The following is a 17597-nucleotide window of genomic DNA, read 5'->3' as shown; positions in this document are numbered from 1 at the left end:
TATTCGAACGAGCGTTGACGAAATATGATGGCTGTATTTTAATGGATGACGCAACATATGTCAAAATGAATTATAAACAAATCCCCGGACGAAAATTTTACCTGGCAATTGGTCGTGGGGATGTTTCTTTCTTATACCTGATTTTTGCTGATAAGTTTGCTCGGAAACTAATGATTTGGCAAGGAATCTGCAGTTGTGGTCTTTTCATCACATCTCTCACAATGACGTCGAAGGTTTACATTAAGAGTGTCTGAAAAAGCGGGTTTTACCCTTCATTCGGCAACACGTTATACCAACGTTATATTTTGGCTGGATCTAGCCAGCTGCCACTACTCTAAGGAGGTACTAGAATGGTATGCTGCAAACAATGTTAATTTCGTCGCCAAAGTGATTAACCCTCCGAATTGCCCTGAGTTCAGACCGATCGAAAAATATTAGGCAATTGTCAAGCGAAAATTTCGAGGATGCGGTAAAGAAGTGACAAATGCACAACAAATGCGTTTAAAGTGGAATAAGTTCGCCGGTACAGTGTCACCAGCGACTGTGCAGACCATGATGGCATCGATCACAAGTAAAGTGCGACAGTTCGTTCGAAACGGTGAAATGTAATAACTTGTTATATATCGTTTAAAAGCTGAATAAATACCCTTTTGTATGCTGTTTAATTCTTGAGTTATGATCACTTGAATGCGTCCAAATTTACTTTGAATCGGGCTTTAAAAAAATGGAAAATTTTAGTAGGTTGGATAACTTAAAAATATAAAGGTTCATGAACTTACATTATTTAATTGCATTTTTTTTCCTCTGTTTGGGTCATAAATCCACTGCGACCAGTTATTTGAACTATTGCGGTATACCCCGTGTGCTTAGTTTAGTGAATGCCATATTACTCTATCACTATCCAGCTTTCCATGCTCGGTAATGGCGGCCTGTTTGTATGAATAAATGTATCCTTCACTGTGCTTTTTGACACTAACTGGAGGGCGTATGTTGTTCCATTTTCTACTGTTCCTGCGAGAGGGAAAGGGAAGGGGTCCTGCGAGAGGGAAAGGGAGGGGGCCGCATGGAAAGCTGGATTGAGAAATGATGATGTATTCGGTTTTGATACAGCTGTCATTCTTGCGTTTATCGCAAGGATCCGAGTGAAATTGACAGGTCCCGCTCTTTCTACTCTGGAACGCCCTCCAAAGGCGCGCTCCTTTGTCAGTCAAAAACGGATTCCTTTGTAACAAAATCAAGCAATCATTCAAGGATGTAATCCCCTCCTGACCAAGTCCGTTTTTAACTGACAGAACTCCAAGCCATTAAAAGATTAGGCATCACGTAAATGAAAAAAAAAAAAAACTTCCTAGCTCAATTTTTCCTTGATTCAAGATCATCCTCGGTGGACAAAGCCGAGTCTTGTCACTATCAACAAGGCATAAAAAGTAAAAAGGACTAATATGTGTTCCTTTGATTACAAAAACAATCCTCCTGCAGTCGGTTTATGTGTTTCTTCAAATGTCTAGTATAAGAATTTAATTCCTTTGTCTTTTGTCTCTCTTTATTAGTTTTTGTTTGTCTTGTCCCCCCGTTTCGGTGAGTCTCATCGTCGCCCACTGGTCACCATAGCCGGTCGAACTCCAGACGAAACTAGAACCGCACTACCGTTCATACTAGCGACAACGCTCTGATGAGACAACGAAACCTTACCCCCAAGCTCCTCCCCTGATCCTATCCTTCGACAATGTACCTCTCTAACCTCGAGTAAGCCGCGAGTATTCGGCCCAACTCCTACTAGACATGTATCGGCTCCGTAAAGCTAACGCGATTGAGCCTTTCAAATAAACGAACTAGTTAAAAAAAAAACAATCCTGTTCCCTTAGTTTGAAGTAGTTTGGACTAGGCTTCGGTGGTAGATCCTAAATGCCAGTAACACACCATGACAAGGTAATCTACCAGGCCATATATTGTAAGCTCTTTGCCCTCCATCCAGTGCCGGACTTAGGACTCGGGGGGCCTGGGGCAAATATCTTTGGGGGGCCCTAATGTAAACTATTTTCGAAGTTTTAATTTCAAACATGCAGGTTTAATTAGTATTAAAAAAATCAGAAGTTAATTGATAAAAGAAACGGTGCCCCCAAAACCTTTCTAAGTTCAAAAAAAAAAATGTAACAGTTGCTTGGAGTTGCGTTTATTCTCTTTGTTTCAATGTACATAAAATAATACAGATCATTAAAAGGATTTAGAAACTTATGTGATGCACTGACGTCTACATTTAGCTTCTGAAAAATCTTTAATAAATTCTTCAAAATCGATCGTCTTTAGAACATCGCTTTCGATGTTCAGTAAACAAAGAGAGCTGAGTCTTTCGTCAGCCATCGATGTCCTCAGTTTGCTTTTTATCAAAGCTAATTTGTTGAACGATCTTTCACCTGAGCAATTCGTAACCATCAAACTCAGATACATTCGCAGACCAATGTATACGTTCGGAAACGTATCAGCTAACTCTTCATCGTTCAGCAGTATAACCTGTGCAGATGCTGTTAGACATGCCCTAATCTTGGCAAATGCTGCAAACTGTACGATTTCATCAGCAAGTAGCCTTGTCAGATCATGCGGATACATGCCAACTAACTTTTCAGCTTCAAACCGTAGTTCTGCTTCCGACAGACTGCAAATGCCCTTGAACCTATCGTGAACCACTTGATATGCTGCTCGCCTTTTTTGTAATGCTTGTGAAAGTTGATTAAGTATGACATCAAATGTAAGACGCTTGAAGTTCTCCTTATAGGGTAAATGTTGGCTTCGGCACCCACTGACTGTTTTCGGCAACCAAAATTTAAACGTTAATTTCACTATGTTTTCCCATCAACGCACTTCCCTGAATGTGTCCAAACGATTGTTTAGCCTTTCAGCTTCAATCTGATTATATTTGAACGATCGAGCAATCCAGTAATGCTACATTTTTCTTCAAATAAAGCATACGCACTACAAAATGGGGTTGATTTTGAGTTGCCGATAATAGAACAGCTGGTTAACACGCAGTTCTAATGGGAAGGTTGCCGAAGAAAAAGAGGCTGCCGACAATAGTCACACTCACCTGAGAAGTTTGGAGCGTTGTAAAAACGCTTTCAAAACGTTTTGAAAAATTCTGTCGATTGGAATGGATAGAGAAGCAAGCAGCAGATGAATGTAAACAAACAGACACATCATATATGTGCGTGACGCTGAGAAAATGCTAGTAGAAGTGCAGACGCTGCTTAGATTGACGAGAATACGTAAATTCCCCTATGTATGTTTCGGGTTGATTTTTCCGTGGTCTTCCTTTGGTGGGTCTGTATTCCGCAGTGTCACAAAGAGCGACAGCTTCACCTTCTACTTCGTCAAAACGGTTTCGCTCTCCTTGCAAAAATGAATCCAGTGAATCATACAAATCAACCACCTTCTTCAAATCGACATCGATGCCCTGCATTGCTTTGCTTGTCTCGTTAAAGCGTAACAGAATGCGACACCAGATCTTGGTCATCAAAACAGTTTCGAGGAGATCCATTCTATCAGCTAGTGAACGCGATTCATATCTTGTTGCAGGAGATTGGTCATTCGCAGCTTCAATATGTCTCAACGCCTTCCTAATGCTTCCATATCCTTCAAGGAGAGCTTCAGTTGCATCGGCACGTGCTGACCAACGAGTATCGGAGAGAGATTTAACCGCTAATTTCCTTTCATTGCCTTTCAAAAATTCGTTTAAAATATTCCATCGCCAGGTAGATGCAGAAAGGAATGTACCGTTCCGATTCAAATTTCGGACGATTCAAATTTCGGAAACTTTCATTTTTAATTAAATATTACATCCAGTTAGAAACAAAGTAATAATGTTAGATGATCGTGGAGGGCACTAGTCAAAAAAAATTAAAATTTACAAGACATGTGGATCATATTCGACCGAGATAATCAACTTTTAAAAGTGTCCGAAATTCGAGTTTAAGTGTCCGAAATTTGAATCGGCACGGTATACAGTTTTTGAACGAAGCTGAAGTAACTAACAGCTTCTAGACAGCCAGAGACAGCCGCATGACCTACTAGGTTCAACGAATGAGCTGCACAGGGAACGAAAACAGCAGATGGATTTTTCTCAAGAAGTCCAGCCATGTTAGACGCGTTGTCATATGACTGTCCACGACAGTCATCGAAATTAATTCTTTGATTTTTAAGAAATTCTAGCAAAGTGTATGATAGGTCACCTGCTTTATGAGAGTTGGGCTGCAAGAAAGTCAAGAATCTATCCACTGGTCTGCCAGAAACAACATATCGCAAGATTACTGTGAGCTGATCAGTATGAGTGAGATTTGGTGTTGAGTCCACTGATACAGAAAAGTATTTGGATGAAAGCATCCAATTATGATGAAATTTTGAACCTTCTTTGCCATTAGTAGCAAAATTTCTTCATAAACAGTGGATGATAAATACGATTCCCGACCACTTCCAGCATTCCCAAAATTCTTTAGGTGACTCATCAATAGCGGATCAAATTGAGCAATGAGTTCCATTATTCCCAAAAAGTTGCCAGTGTGTTTGGAGTCAATAATATCGCCAAAAAGATAATGACAGCAATAGTACGACGCAGAATTTCTCGTCAGTACAATCGTTCTTCTTTTACCTGAGCTTCCAGTTCCTTATCTACGTGACTCGAATCTGAACATCGCAAATTGTACTTCAGTAGCGCTTCTCGATGTGGCTGACCTTGCTCATGTGTTTTCATTTTTTCCTCCGATTTCTTCCAATTATTGAAACCTTCTTCTCTGGAAAACGCTTCGCGGTTTGTTGTCATGAGTGTGCAGTAGAAGCAGTAAACGGAACCTGATGAACCAGTGACGAATTATTAAACTGAATTGATAAAAAATGGCATAATCATACCTTTTGATAAACTGTAGATGAGCCATTTCCTGTGTCTGGTGTAAAACATCGAGTTTTTGAAAAAGCGATTAATACTGCCAGTACAACCATAGAGGTAACTCTAAGACTACAAGGTCCCGAAGAAACGTGCTCAACTTTTTGGCACAGCTCTGGTACTCTCTTCGGTCCCAAGCTAATCGATGCACCCCTCGAAACATAGGAAAATCCACGAACCCATCATTTTATCTGTCAAACTTTCATAGCGAATCAAAACAAACATAGTGTAGTACTAGACTTTCGACTAGAATGGGGTATGTTAATTGATTTGCTTGGGACCAATAGGCTAGTCAAGTAGTGAGCCAATTTCAAATCGTTAGTTTTGTATTGATTGTTGGTACAACCGTCGGTCGGTTGATAGCAGCGTTGATAGATTCCGGGTACGAGTCAGATTCCTTTTTGTTTTGGTTCACTGCAGATTTAGCCAATAAAGAAACACGGTTTTCTGTGATTGGGAACCAGGTAGAAGGATCGCTGGACATTGTACCATCATATGTTTTCGAAGACCCAGCTTCAATATGATCAGCATTTTCAGTGCCCTTTGGAAAGGCAGCAACCACCTCAGAAGATTCTAAACCTTGTTCAGGTGTTTCAGCTGGTTTATCGGGTGAAGTAGGAGCAACGGGATCTTTTTCAGTTTTTGATTCACTACTGAAAAACTTCAAGAGACGAGGAGTTTTAGCCAGCACTGCTGCAACTTTCTCTGCCTCTGCTTCGAAGCTGTCCTCATCTGGCTGAGTCCAGCTCACTCAGGGGAGCCGATTATTTTGAACAGCTCATTAGCTCACATTGAAATTATAGAAATTTTGACACAAATTCAAAATTGGAAAAGAAATAAGTGGTTTTAGTGAACCTAAACCAATAAAGCTATACAGCCAGGAGAATTGCTCTCACTGTTCTTGGCTTCAGCTCCAGATCAGCAGCTTAGTTCCGAATCAGAAGCTGAATCGTGAAGAATCGAGATAAAAAAAAGATTCGAAGAGCTGGACGGGTCCAAGAGCTGTCATTCTAAACAGCTCCCACAGTGATTCATTCCGGTCGATGATTCGGATCTGGAGCTGAGTTGTGAGGTTGACAGCTGCATTTCGCTTTTCAGTTACCGTGAAGCTCTCTAATTCCAATCAGTATGTATATCAAGCCGATTTGTCACCAGTAAAACTACCCAAGTAACATTTCAAGTTTTATCGTGGTTTTAAAGTGTTCTACAAGTCTAAATCATGGTCTTCAGAATCCTCACAAAACCCAAATTGCTCCTTGGGTATGTAAACATATCCGGAGAACTTTGAGATTTGGACGTAATTGTTTTTGTAAACAAACACGTCTATCACCGATGCCTCGTTAATTGATACTCAATCTCGCAAACAAACCATACTAAATGATAGAGGAATCATTTATCTACCTGTATGTGCCGTTAATTGTTTCGATTGAGTTTTAATTTGCGAGAAATCAGCGATTGACGTGTTTGTTTACAAAAGCAATTACGCACTAATCTCAAAGTTCTCCGGATATGCAAATCTATATCGATAATGTTTCGATATTTAGAAATTATTAGATTGGAATTAGAAAGCTTCACGGTATTTGCGTTTGTTTGGATCTTCCACTCCCGATGAGAATGATGGGAGAGTTGAGGAATAACATCAGCAATAAGAGCCGGGTAGGTAACCCTAGTAGCACGCTTGTTACAAATCAATTGTAGAAACTTATATACGACTTATTTCAGTCATAAACAAGTTGCTGTAACTTATTGTAAATTGAACAACTGTAAATATCACCTCTTGAAAAGTTCATTGTAATGGTCCAAAAATCCAATAGGACATATGGTATGAGACACTAGAATCAAACCGCAGAAAATCAATCGTGCATCGTGTAGTTCCGGGAACCGATTCCGGTACCGGAGGCAATGAGAAAGAATAAAGTTTTCGCGAAGGTAAGATTGCAACTACTGTCTAGATATTTCGAGGGTGGTTTTGAAAAACAAGATGATTATTTTCCAGATCGCCAGCATATTAGGACATTAGAGCACACTGCAGAGATGCTTTCGGTGGCTATCAATAGCGTTTGCAATGTATCGCTGGAGGGATTACAGATTCCGTTCTTTACTATAGGACACTGGTAAGATTTAGCCACACCAGGTTTCGCTGCTTATCGTCGGCCAGCTGTGAAAACAAGATGCACTTTCGTTTGACCAAGTCCGCTGCATGTTGGAGCCCCGGGAGAGAACCTTCACTAAAGCCATCCGCCAAAGACAACATCCCTGATATCAACATGCTCTCATGTGCTCGCAGTATCACGCGTGATATTGGAACAAAATATCATGCTTGATATTGATTTTACAAGCTCCTTTGATATTGCGAGACTATTCACAACGTGCAAAAATCAAGCTGAGAGTTGACTCGACACAAAAATGATTCCTTTGCTGATCGTTTTCTTAGAAAGAGAAAGCATAGTTTGCTATCTCCTTTTAATCTTCACCGATGGCAGACGCGAAGGGACTGCTGCAAGCCGTTATGGAAGTTTCGGTTGCATTCGGGTGTAAAGCAAAAATCATTAAACTCAATCTCACCACAGTTTGGTGAGATTTGCAGTTGGTGAGTTTTGTTAGCATGATATTCTGAGCTGCAATATCACAGCTTACCAAATCAACCGCAGTTGTTTGCTTGTTGATTTTTGTGAGATTTGATTATTTGATATTTTTTTCAGTTACTTCAGAATTCAATCATCAAATGGCACTTGTTTGTTATTCTATTTTAAGACGTTTGCCTTTAATGGATTGCATGACTAAATGCCAGGTACAAAAGTTTTGGGTAAACTTTGCACTGCCAAGTAAAAACACAGATGGATGTTGTTATCAGAGAGAGCAGGGTATCCGTTTGAGCTTGTTCTGACTTTCGACAGCTTTATTATCGGTTGGTTCAAAACTAAAATAGGTGTAAAATAATTAATAAACTGTTAATTTCCTCCATAACCTTACTAACGATTCAGTAGCCCAATTACTCGAATCCACTGCTCACTTCAACTATGCTTTACAGATGGTCCTGGGCCTAAACATATTCAGTAATTGAGTAATCTTTTTACGTTAATACCTATATATTACCTATTCCAAATTTCTATTTAGTTGCAATAAACCGGTAATATTTCAATTCCAGTATCCAACAAATTTCACTAGTAAATTCAATATTTTCTCTTAGAACACGTTATATTAATAGTTTCATTGGCGTCTGCCCGTATATCATTGTTCGTCGTTCCTTTTGTCATCGTTGACAGTTAGTCCTACCGTCACGCATGAAGAACGCAGCTTCAATGCTCGGTTGCGTGGCCGGGCTCCCAGCTGGTCTGTCTTTGTGGCATCATTCTCCCCCCGGTGGAACCAGTGAGTCTCCTTGGTTCCATCTTCCTTGGCCACAACAAGAACTGCAAGCTTGGAGACCGGTCTTCTGAGTATACCTCCATTCGTTTGAACGATCGCCTGCCGAACTTTGCCATCCGCAGCAGTTATGGCTTCCAAAACGCGACCACGCGTCCATCCGTTCCTTCTGGTATCATCTATGATTATTACTAGGTCCCCTGCTGCAACATTCCTCTCCGAGCCAAACCATTTCGTTCTTCTAGTTAGTGTGGGTAAGTACTCCCGTACCCACCGCTTCCAAAACGAGTTCAGCCGTTCTTGGATCATGGCCCACGATCGCTTCAAGAGTGCGTTGTTATCTTCGTACTGCACGACTGGTTGCTTGACGCCGGCTGAGCTCCCTAGAAGGAAATGGTTAGGGGTGATTGCTTCCTGCTCCGCAGAGTCCAGCGGAAGGTAGGTCAACGGCCTGCTGTTGACTATGGATTCTGCTTCTACAATAATCGTGTGCAAAGCATCATCGTCTAGTTTTTCATTGTTATAGGCTGCCGTCAGCGCTGTTTTCACGGATCTGACCATTCGCTCCCAGGCGCCGCCCATGTGAGGGGCACCCGGGGGAATCAATCGCCAAGCTGTTGTTGAACTGGTGAACGTAGTCGCAAGCTTGGTATTGATTTGCTCACGTAGTAATCGCTCTGCACCTTGAAAGTTGGTGCCGTTATCGCTGTGGATTTCAACGGGAAATCCTCTACGGCACACGAATCGACGAACGCACGCTACACAGGATTCAGTTGTCAAGTTGCTCGCGATTTCCAGGTGGACGGCTCGTATCGTCAGACAAGTGAAGAGCGCAATCCACCTTTTCACTTTACTACGCCCAACTTTCACAAGAAAGGGACCAAAATAGTCCAGTCCAACGTAGCTGAATGGACGGGTGAATGGTGACAATCTAGCTTGCGGAAGTGGGGCCATCTGTGGAATGCTCGGTCGTGCTTTCCGTATCTTGCAAAGATTGCACCGAGCTGTGACGAAATTCACGAAAGAGCGAAGCTTCGGAATATGAAAACGTTGACGAATCTCATTGACTGTGGTCTCTTTGTTGCCATGCTTGAGTTGACGATGATAGTGATCCACCAGAAGCGCTGCCAGTCGATGTTTCCTCGGAAGGATGATGGGGTATTTGGCATCAGTTGAAGCACATTGCGCTGCCGCGATTCTGCCGTTCACGCGTAGAACTCCAAATTCATCCAGCATTGGTGTGACCTGGTAGATAGTGCTGGATTTCTCTAACGGTCGTTGTTGCTCTGACGGGAGGAAACGATTTGTAGACATGGTGATAATCTCGTCAGGAAAGGATTGCCACTGAACTAGTCGGAAAATTGAGTTTTCGGCCATTTTCAGCTCCTTCTTCGTAAGAACCTTGGTGTTAAGGCGAACATTGCGACAGTTGTTGGTGAAACGGTGAACGTATGCCATGACGCGTTGCAAATGCGTCCACTTCGAGAATCGTTCGATGTCTACAACACATTCGGGAACATGTATCTCCCGATGAACGTTACAAGCTCGTAGCTCTTCTTCTCCTGATTTTTCCGGATCACCTCTCTTCCAATCTCGCTCAGGTAAGTATAGAAATTCAGGTCCGCTGTACCAGATGCTGTTGGAATTGAAATACGGTCCAGCTCCCCACTTCGTAGCCTCGTCAGCTGGATTATCTTTCGATGCTACCCAGCGCCACTCGGTGCGGTCGGTCGCTTCCAATATTTCGGACACTCGGTACGCTATATAAGGACTGTACTTGTGAGGATCCGCACCAATCCAACTGAGGGCTGCACTTGAGTCGCTCCAAAATACCCGCTTTTTGATCGAGTAGGAATGGCCGTCGATAATGTATTTTGCGAGACGCGTTCCCATCACGCAGGCCTGAAGCTCCAATCTCAGAATAGTGACTGGTTTCAGCGGAACAACCTTCGTTTTTGCGGAAACTAGCGCTACTTCCACTTCTCCATCTTCGTTGACAACTCGAAGGTACGACACGCAGGCACAAGCGTCCCGGCCTGCATCGACGAAGGTATGTAGTTGAACGTTTGCTAAATTTGTGGCCCCTGTCTTTCGAAAGTAGCATCTTGGAATCCGAACGCTATTGATGTGATCGATCATCTCAGTCCATTGGCGCCATTGCTGGAACAACCGATCGTCTACTTTCTCATCCCAGCCGATTCCTAAACGCCAAGCGCTTTGAATGAGTACCTTGCCGAAGACCAAATATGGGGCGAGGAATCCCAGTGGGTCGAAGAGAGACATCACACACCGAAGAATCTGTCTCTTTGTTGGCTTGTGGCCGTTCTCGATGATGGATGCGACATCTCCACGCATCGTAGCTGAAAAACATAACTCATCGGACTTTGTCATCCAACGCATTCCCAGGACGCGTTCAGATTGCTCCTTTTCATCGAGACACATTTGCTTCACCGGATGCTGTTGACTCTCCCCTAAATGCTGAAGAACCGTTGGGCTATTCGAACACCAATTCCGAATCTCGAACCCTCCTCGTTTGTGGATCTCTCGGACTTCAGACGCAACTTGTTTCGCCTTATTCTCGGTGGAGAAGCTATCCAGATAGTCGTCAACATAGTGATTGAAAACTATCCCCTCAACAGCTCGTGGTAACTCCTTCTCGAAAGATCTTGCGTTAGCGTTCTTGACGTACTGTGCGATGGCTGGTGAACACGTCGCACCAAATGTAGCAACGTCCATACGGAACACTTGAGGTTCTTCCGAAGGGTCGTCACGGAACAGGAAACTTTGTGCAGAACGATCCGCACCTCTCGTACGGACCTGATGGAACATCTCTTTCACGTCTGCACTTACGGCTACAGTATATTGCCGGAACCGAAAGACTACGAAGCACAGTGGAGTTACCATGTCGGGTCCTTTTAGTAGAACCGAGTTTAAGGATATGCCATCCACTTTTGCGGACGCGTCCCAGATTAATCGAACTTTCCCTGGCTTGTTCGGGTTGGTCACCGCACCGTGCATTTTATAACTTTAGCAATATTTCCCAATCCTCGTTAGGATTTTCCTCTCTTTACAACATTCCAAGAAACCCTCCACCGCCTGAAATACGCATGCCACGCACGTTTAACCTCGAATCAGAACAATCAAGAATGAAAAATCAATTTACCTGCCATATTTGCAAAAGGTCGCCGATCGATTCGTGTTTTCCATATTTCACCTTGCCGGTTTTATGGCACCCACCGGCCGGCATGAATCAAATAGCAACCCCCCCCCCCCCCCCGATCATCCAACAACACCAAGAGAGAGAGAGATCCACCCGTGCATAATTCATAAATAATAATAATCGATTTTTTATTAATATTATTACTTCTACATGCTTGCTAACGTATTCGAATTGTTTGGCATAGTTCGATCCGTTGTTGTTTTGGTTGGTTAAGAGCGGGCTCGGTGGATTAAATTTCGATTACTTTCGCTGGTGTAACAACATGCCATGGATTACAGTTTTTCAGCTTAAATAAATAAAACATTAATCGATTTTTGGGAATTTTACAAAATCTCTTTCCTCCACGGATGGATTATTGCATCGCACGTATGTAACATCCAAAGCGTGAATGGTGCAGGCGAGGAAAAATTTCCAAACAGCTGGGTAATTTACATTTCGGAATCGCTCTGCGAACAAGCCTGCAATTTGAACCATTTTTTTTCGATCTCTTCCACCAACTTCAAATTTATTGCAATTGTATGGCCGGTTCGGTCGTGTTGATATTTTAATCAAGGCAATCTGGACCGTGTCGAACCATATTCGGACGTGATTTTCTGCATGCGTAGATTTCGTGCGAATGGAATTTATGGCCGAATGAGACAAACTGCATTTGTACGGAGAGTGGCCATTGAATGGGAATTGTGATAGATTACAGCTTATAGCTTTTGCAAATTATGGTAGTTTTTAACTAAACAATATTCGGTGTCGATCAATGTTTTTATTTGATAATCTGCTCGATTCTGGAAACACTTATTTTTGCTAGTGCAACTTATTTGAGAGATTAGGCAATTATTGGATCAGTGGTTTTCGGAATATTTTCAATATTGTTCAAACTCAAAGTCTAAGAGTGAGAGAGTTTCCAACTGCGGTAGGGAAATTCTCAATCATTTCCGATTGGTAATCTGTTATTTTACTGTCAGTTCTGAATGATTTAAGTCTGAAAACAGAAATTGATACGGTTAGCCTACGCATCCAAAGGTTTAATGAACTTTTGAATATAATACAATTGGCTAGAGATAGTGCTAATATATGTTTTTCTCTGTTTCTTTTCAGGTGGGTTGCCGTCATGATACTAAATAATGTATCGGTCAGAATGTGATAGATTTCGAGAAAAGTTCTGCATGCCTCCCCTTCGGTAACTGTTGATTGTCAGCTGGGGTTTGCACTCGCATTGTAAATATGTACAACAAAGTATATATGGAGGTAATGTAACCGTTACTGAATGGTCGCTTTGGAAAACAATTTAACAATCTTGATTCAAATCTTTTTTTGTGGGACCAAAAAACTACATTTTTTTTTCTTAAACATATCTGTTTCTTCGGGAATTCAGTGGTCAAAAATAAAATTCGGTGGACTGTAATTTTTCGGATTGGGTTTGAACTTCCGTACTTCACGACGGTCTTTATTTAAGTGAATTACATGTTGCAAGAAAAATCAAGCTAATCTAACTGTCAAAACAATCAGGGGGATAAGCCTGCACTACACGGTAAACATTAGTTAGACAAAATATATTGCACACTCAATTTTTGGGTAAACATTCTCCCCCCGGGAGCCGGATGGCTCAACACCTCATCTCCTGCTCGTTCGAAGTTCTCGTCATCAATCGGTAGCACAGCTATTTTCGTCGTTGCTCGTTTATAAGTGCCACTACTAGTTCGCACGGTCACCACGCGAACAATGCCGTCCTTGCCAGGGTGCGTTCCAACTATTCGCCCCAGCCTCCATGTCTGCGGTGGCAGATTATCTTCCTTCAGTACCACCAACAATCCGTCGCGTATCAATGTAGGATTCTTGAACCACTTCCCACGCCTCTGTAGTCCTGTCACGTATTCAGCAGACCATCTACGCCAATACGCTTGCTTCCTACGTTGAATCAGTTGGTATCGGGATAACGTCGACTCCTTCAGGTCACCATAGAACGGCTCCGCGATCGCTGTTAACTCGCGTCCAACTAGAAAATGCCCTGGACTCAAGACTTGGTAGTCCATAGGATCATCGCTCTGTGGAACTATTGGGCGCGAATTGAGAATTGCTTCTATCTGATGCAACAAAGTACACATCTCCTCGTACGTCAAATGCGATTCATTCAGCACTTTGTTCAAATGGTTCTTCACGGATTTGACTTCGGCTTCCCAAAGCCCTCCTTGGTGCGGCGCTCGCGGTGGAATACATTTCGAGGTAATACCACGGGACTGACAGAACTCCGCCACCTTGTTCTCCAATGCTTGCGACATCAACAAATTTTTCAACTCTGTTAACTGCCGCTCAGCCCCAATAAAATTCATGCCGTTATCTGATCGCATCTCGGCTACGTTTCCTCTTCGACTCACAAAACGATGCAACGCTCCTAGGAACCCATCCGTCGACAGAGAGCTCACCAGCTCCAGGTGGGTCGCCTTAGTACACATACACACGAAAACGCACACAAAGACCTTTCTCGGAGCTCTGAACCGGCCCTCCTTCAGAAAAAATGGACCAGCATAATCAACGCCAGTCCGCGAAAAGGGGTCAGCGGCGGTAACACGTACACTTGGAAAATCTCCCATATACTGTACAACATCCTTCGGCTTCATGTGGAAACATTTCACACACCTCCTCAACACGCGATTGATCGTGCGTCTCGCATTCACTGGCCAAAACTGTTGTCGAACCTTCGCAAGCAATCCGTTCAATCCGATATGTAATTGCTCTCGGTGGATCGTCTCAATCACCAAATCAGTGAAATGGTTCTTTTCCGGTAGGATCATAGGATGCTTCTGGTCCATCGACAAGTCGGAATGCCTAATTCGACCTCCGACTCTAAGCAATCTTTCATGCTTGTCAAAGATGGGGTTCAGGTTTCGAAGTTTTCCTTTCACCGGATTGTCCCGTTCGATATCCTTAATCTCCTCCTCGTAGATCACTTGTTAAACGATCTTAACCATTGCCAACAACGAATCACGATGATCATCACCGGTCAATTTGCCCCTTCTTCGCTCAACGCCCGACCGTTTCACACTGCAGTTGTGAATAAATCCAGTCACATACCCGAATACTCTCTGCATCCTACGATAATCACTACAGCTCTGAATCACATCATATAGTCGACTGTATTGTGCCACTACGGCTACTGTGGCCTCAGCGAAAACACTAGTCACATAATCGTCATTGTCTTCTTGCTCGGAATACTGTGTCTCAACCTCTTCCTCCACGGTTTGCAAGAACACAGGACCGTTCCACCATAGTTCACTTTTCATTAGTTCCATTGGTTGAACACCCCTGGACACGAGGTCCGCAGGATTGTCTTTCGTACCAACGTGCATCCATTCGGTGTCTGGGGTAAGTTCCAGAATCTTCACAACTCGATTACGCACAAACACCGGCAAACAAGAGTTCAGTTTCTTCAACCAACACAACACTATTTTCGAATCGGACCTCAGAACTAAACGTTGAACGTCTAGTTCTAAGGCTTCGCGCACTGTTTTCAATTGTTCTGCCAACAAAACTGCTGCACACAATTCCAATCTCGGGATTGTCATCTCCGATGGTGAGGCTTCTTCTTTTCCCACTCGATCTAACTCCTTCAACGGTGCAACTCTCGATTTTCCGCAGATCAGTTTCACACCAACCACTCCATCGGCGTTCACGCTCCGCAGATATATACAGCATCCGTAGGCTGGTTGAGACGCATCCGAGAATCCATGCAACTCAAATGCCACCGGGTGATCCACCGCAACACATCTCGGAATCTTCATATTTTTAATTTCACTTAATTCTGCTCTCAGCTTACTCCAGACTTCAAGTTCTTCGCTGGGAATCGCATCATCCCAATCAAGCTTCTTTCGCCATAGCTGCTGCATCACCAACTTAGCCAGCACCACGATCGGACTCAAAATGCCGAGAGGATCGAATAATTTTGCTATCTCACTCAACACTTGACGCTTCGTCGGAACTCCTGAAGTGATCGCCATCTTCGTGACACGGAAAAGAAATTCGTCACTCACCGGATCCCACAAGAGCCCGAGCGTCTTTATCACTCCATTCACGTCGATATCCTCAAAGCAAAGCTGTTTCTCACGGTTTTCGGCTGGTATCCCTTCGAAAAGCTTCGGATTATTTGCACACCACTTGTGCAGCTTGAAACCTCCTCTTTCTAGCAACTTCTGAAGATCTTCACGAAGTTTCTTCGCCTCTTGCATTGTGTTTGCACCCACAAGCGCATCATCAACGTAAAAGCACTTAAGTACAACCCTCGCTTCCGCGCTCGCTTCCGCGCTCGCTTCCGGAAAACTGTCTCGTTCGTCATGGGCCAGTTGAATCAATGACCTCGTCGCTAAGAATCCAGCAGGTCCTATCCCATACATTACCCGTAGCAATTCCAGATTCATCAATGGCTGCGACCGGTCGTCTCGCCACACACATCTTTGATATTTAGTGTGGGCACCATTTACCTTCACTTGTTCGTACATGCGCTGCGCATCAGTCGAGAATACATACTTGTACAAACGCCACCGCAGCAGAATGTCAAATAATGGACTCTGCGCAGTAGGCGCCTCCATCAACACGTCATTCAGAGATAAATTGGTGGTAGTTTTCGCAGACGCGTCAAACACCACGCGCAGTTTTGTCGTTGAACTATCGGGTTTAAATACGCAGTGGTGTGGCAGATAATAAGCTCCAGCAGTGTTCTTCTCGGCCTCGCTCAAAATCTTCGCGAGTCCGATCTCGATGTACTCGCGAATGAAATTAGCTTACCCTTGCTTCGTGCCGGGATATTTCTTCAATCTATTTTCTAATGCCTTGAACCGCTTCTCCGCTTGTACTCGAGAGTCTTCAAGTTCACCAGCGCCTTCACGAAACGGAAGTTTGACAACATATCTTCCGTCTTTGCCTCGAGCATACGTAGCCATGAAATGACGCTCGCAGTCGTCTATCTCCAATGGTTCGTTCACTTGCTCGTCAATCAGCCAGAAGCGTTACATCAACTCGTTCAACTGTTCATCACCACGGTTAGTAGGAACAACATGGTAGCTCTGAACACTGACAACGTTTCGAACATTGCACACGGGTCCAGCAACCATCCACCCAAGAAGGCTCTCTTGCAGCAACGGTAATTCTGTGGACATACTAATCTTGCCAATCTGCATCAATTCGTAGAATACTTCCGCCCCTATCAACATATCAATTCTACCAGGATCGAAGAATTTCGGGTCAACTCAGGAGGGATCGGCCAGCCCCTGGCATCAAGTTTCAACGAAGGTAGCGCACCAGTAACACGGGGTACTACCAGGTAATCCAAGGAAAACTCGTAATCTGTTGTCCTGGACTTCACTGTAGCAATGACCTTAAATTTCACAGTCGTCTTTGTACCATTTACACCGATAATCGGTACGTTCGCGCAAATCTTGGGCAATCCCAGTACATCACTCATCCTCTCCGATAGGAAGTTCGCCATTGCACCTGAGTCCAGTAGCGCACGGCACTTATGCACTACGCCGCCAGCATCAATCACGTTCACGACGGCAGTTGCCAGCAACACCTGCTTCACAGCCACGGACGGCATAACAGGAACTTCACATTTCGCCACAGTACGCGCGTCTTCACCGCTTCCGGAACCGCCAGCAACAGGACCCGCCTCAGCCTTGCCCGCCGCTGCTTCAGCATTCTCGTCCTTATCCTTGGAATGCATGAAGGGGTGATGTTTACTCTTGCATCCACACCACTTACTACTGTCGGTCTTGCAATTAACTGTACGATGCCCTCGCTTCAGACATAAGAAGCACAGACCCAGCTGTTTAGCCTTGGCATACCGACTATTCACGGTCATCTTTTTAAACATCTCACAAATTTCAATCAAATGTTCTTTATTACACATAGGGCAACATTTCGCTTATTGGATAGTAGCCGCATGCATGGGTTTCAGTATCTAGTCGGGAGATAACTAGATTCACGAGTATCGCTTCAGACAACCTGTCTTCCATCTTAAGATTGTGGAACTCGAGAGACTCCAACCGTTTTTCCACAACATCAAGCAAAGCCTTCAATTCCGCATGACTCTCCCTT

General features: G+C 43.6%; 4 protein-coding genes across 4 annotated transcripts in view; 1 reads left to right on the top strand and 3 right to left on the bottom strand.

Annotated features, from left to right (window-relative positions):
* The window catches only part of LOC135717574 (uncharacterized), a 1030279-nt gene that overhangs the window by 71496 nt on the left and 941186 nt on the right, over positions 1-17597 (top strand). The window lies entirely within an intron of this gene.
* On the bottom strand, positions 8162-11200 carry LOC135717382 (uncharacterized). Its single transcript, XM_065239444.1, has one exon. It carries the CDS (start codon positions 11198-11200, stop codon positions 8162-8164), a length of 3039 nt encoding a protein of 1012 aa, XP_065095516.1.
* Positions 13049-13840, bottom strand: LOC135717374 (uncharacterized). Its single transcript, XM_065239432.1, has one exon. It carries the CDS (start codon positions 13838-13840, stop codon positions 13049-13051), a length of 792 nt encoding a protein of 263 aa, XP_065095504.1.
* Positions 14462-15733, bottom strand: LOC135717369 (uncharacterized). The gene has a single exon (XM_065239420.1). The coding sequence runs from the start codon at positions 15731-15733 to the stop codon at positions 14462-14464; it is 1272 nt and encodes a 423-aa protein (XP_065095492.1).

This window comes from Ochlerotatus camptorhynchus, unplaced genomic scaffold (genome assembly GCF_037179485.1).
Source record: "Ochlerotatus camptorhynchus isolate MF236.1 unplaced genomic scaffold, CSIRO-AGI_Acam_v1.1 ptg000006l, whole genome shotgun sequence".
Classification (NCBI taxonomy): Eukaryota; Metazoa; Arthropoda; class Insecta; order Diptera; family Culicidae; genus Ochlerotatus; species Ochlerotatus camptorhynchus.
Note: the sequence above shows the minus strand (reverse complement) of the source record. Positions and strands in the feature narration are given on the sequence as shown.

Bases quoted from the DNA above. Each gene is read 5' to 3' on its own strand.
- LOC135717369 (XM_065239420.1), bottom strand. From the start codon at position 15,733: ATGCAAGAGGCGAAGAAACTTCGTGAAGATCTTCAGAAGTTGCTAGAA.
- LOC135717382 (XM_065239444.1), bottom strand. From the start codon at position 11,200: ATGGTAACTCCACTGTGCTTCGTAGTCTTTCGGTTCCGGCAATATACT.
- LOC135717374 (XM_065239432.1), bottom strand. From the start codon at position 13,840: ATGAATTTTATTGGGGCTGAGCGGCAGTTAACAGAGTTGAAAAATTTG.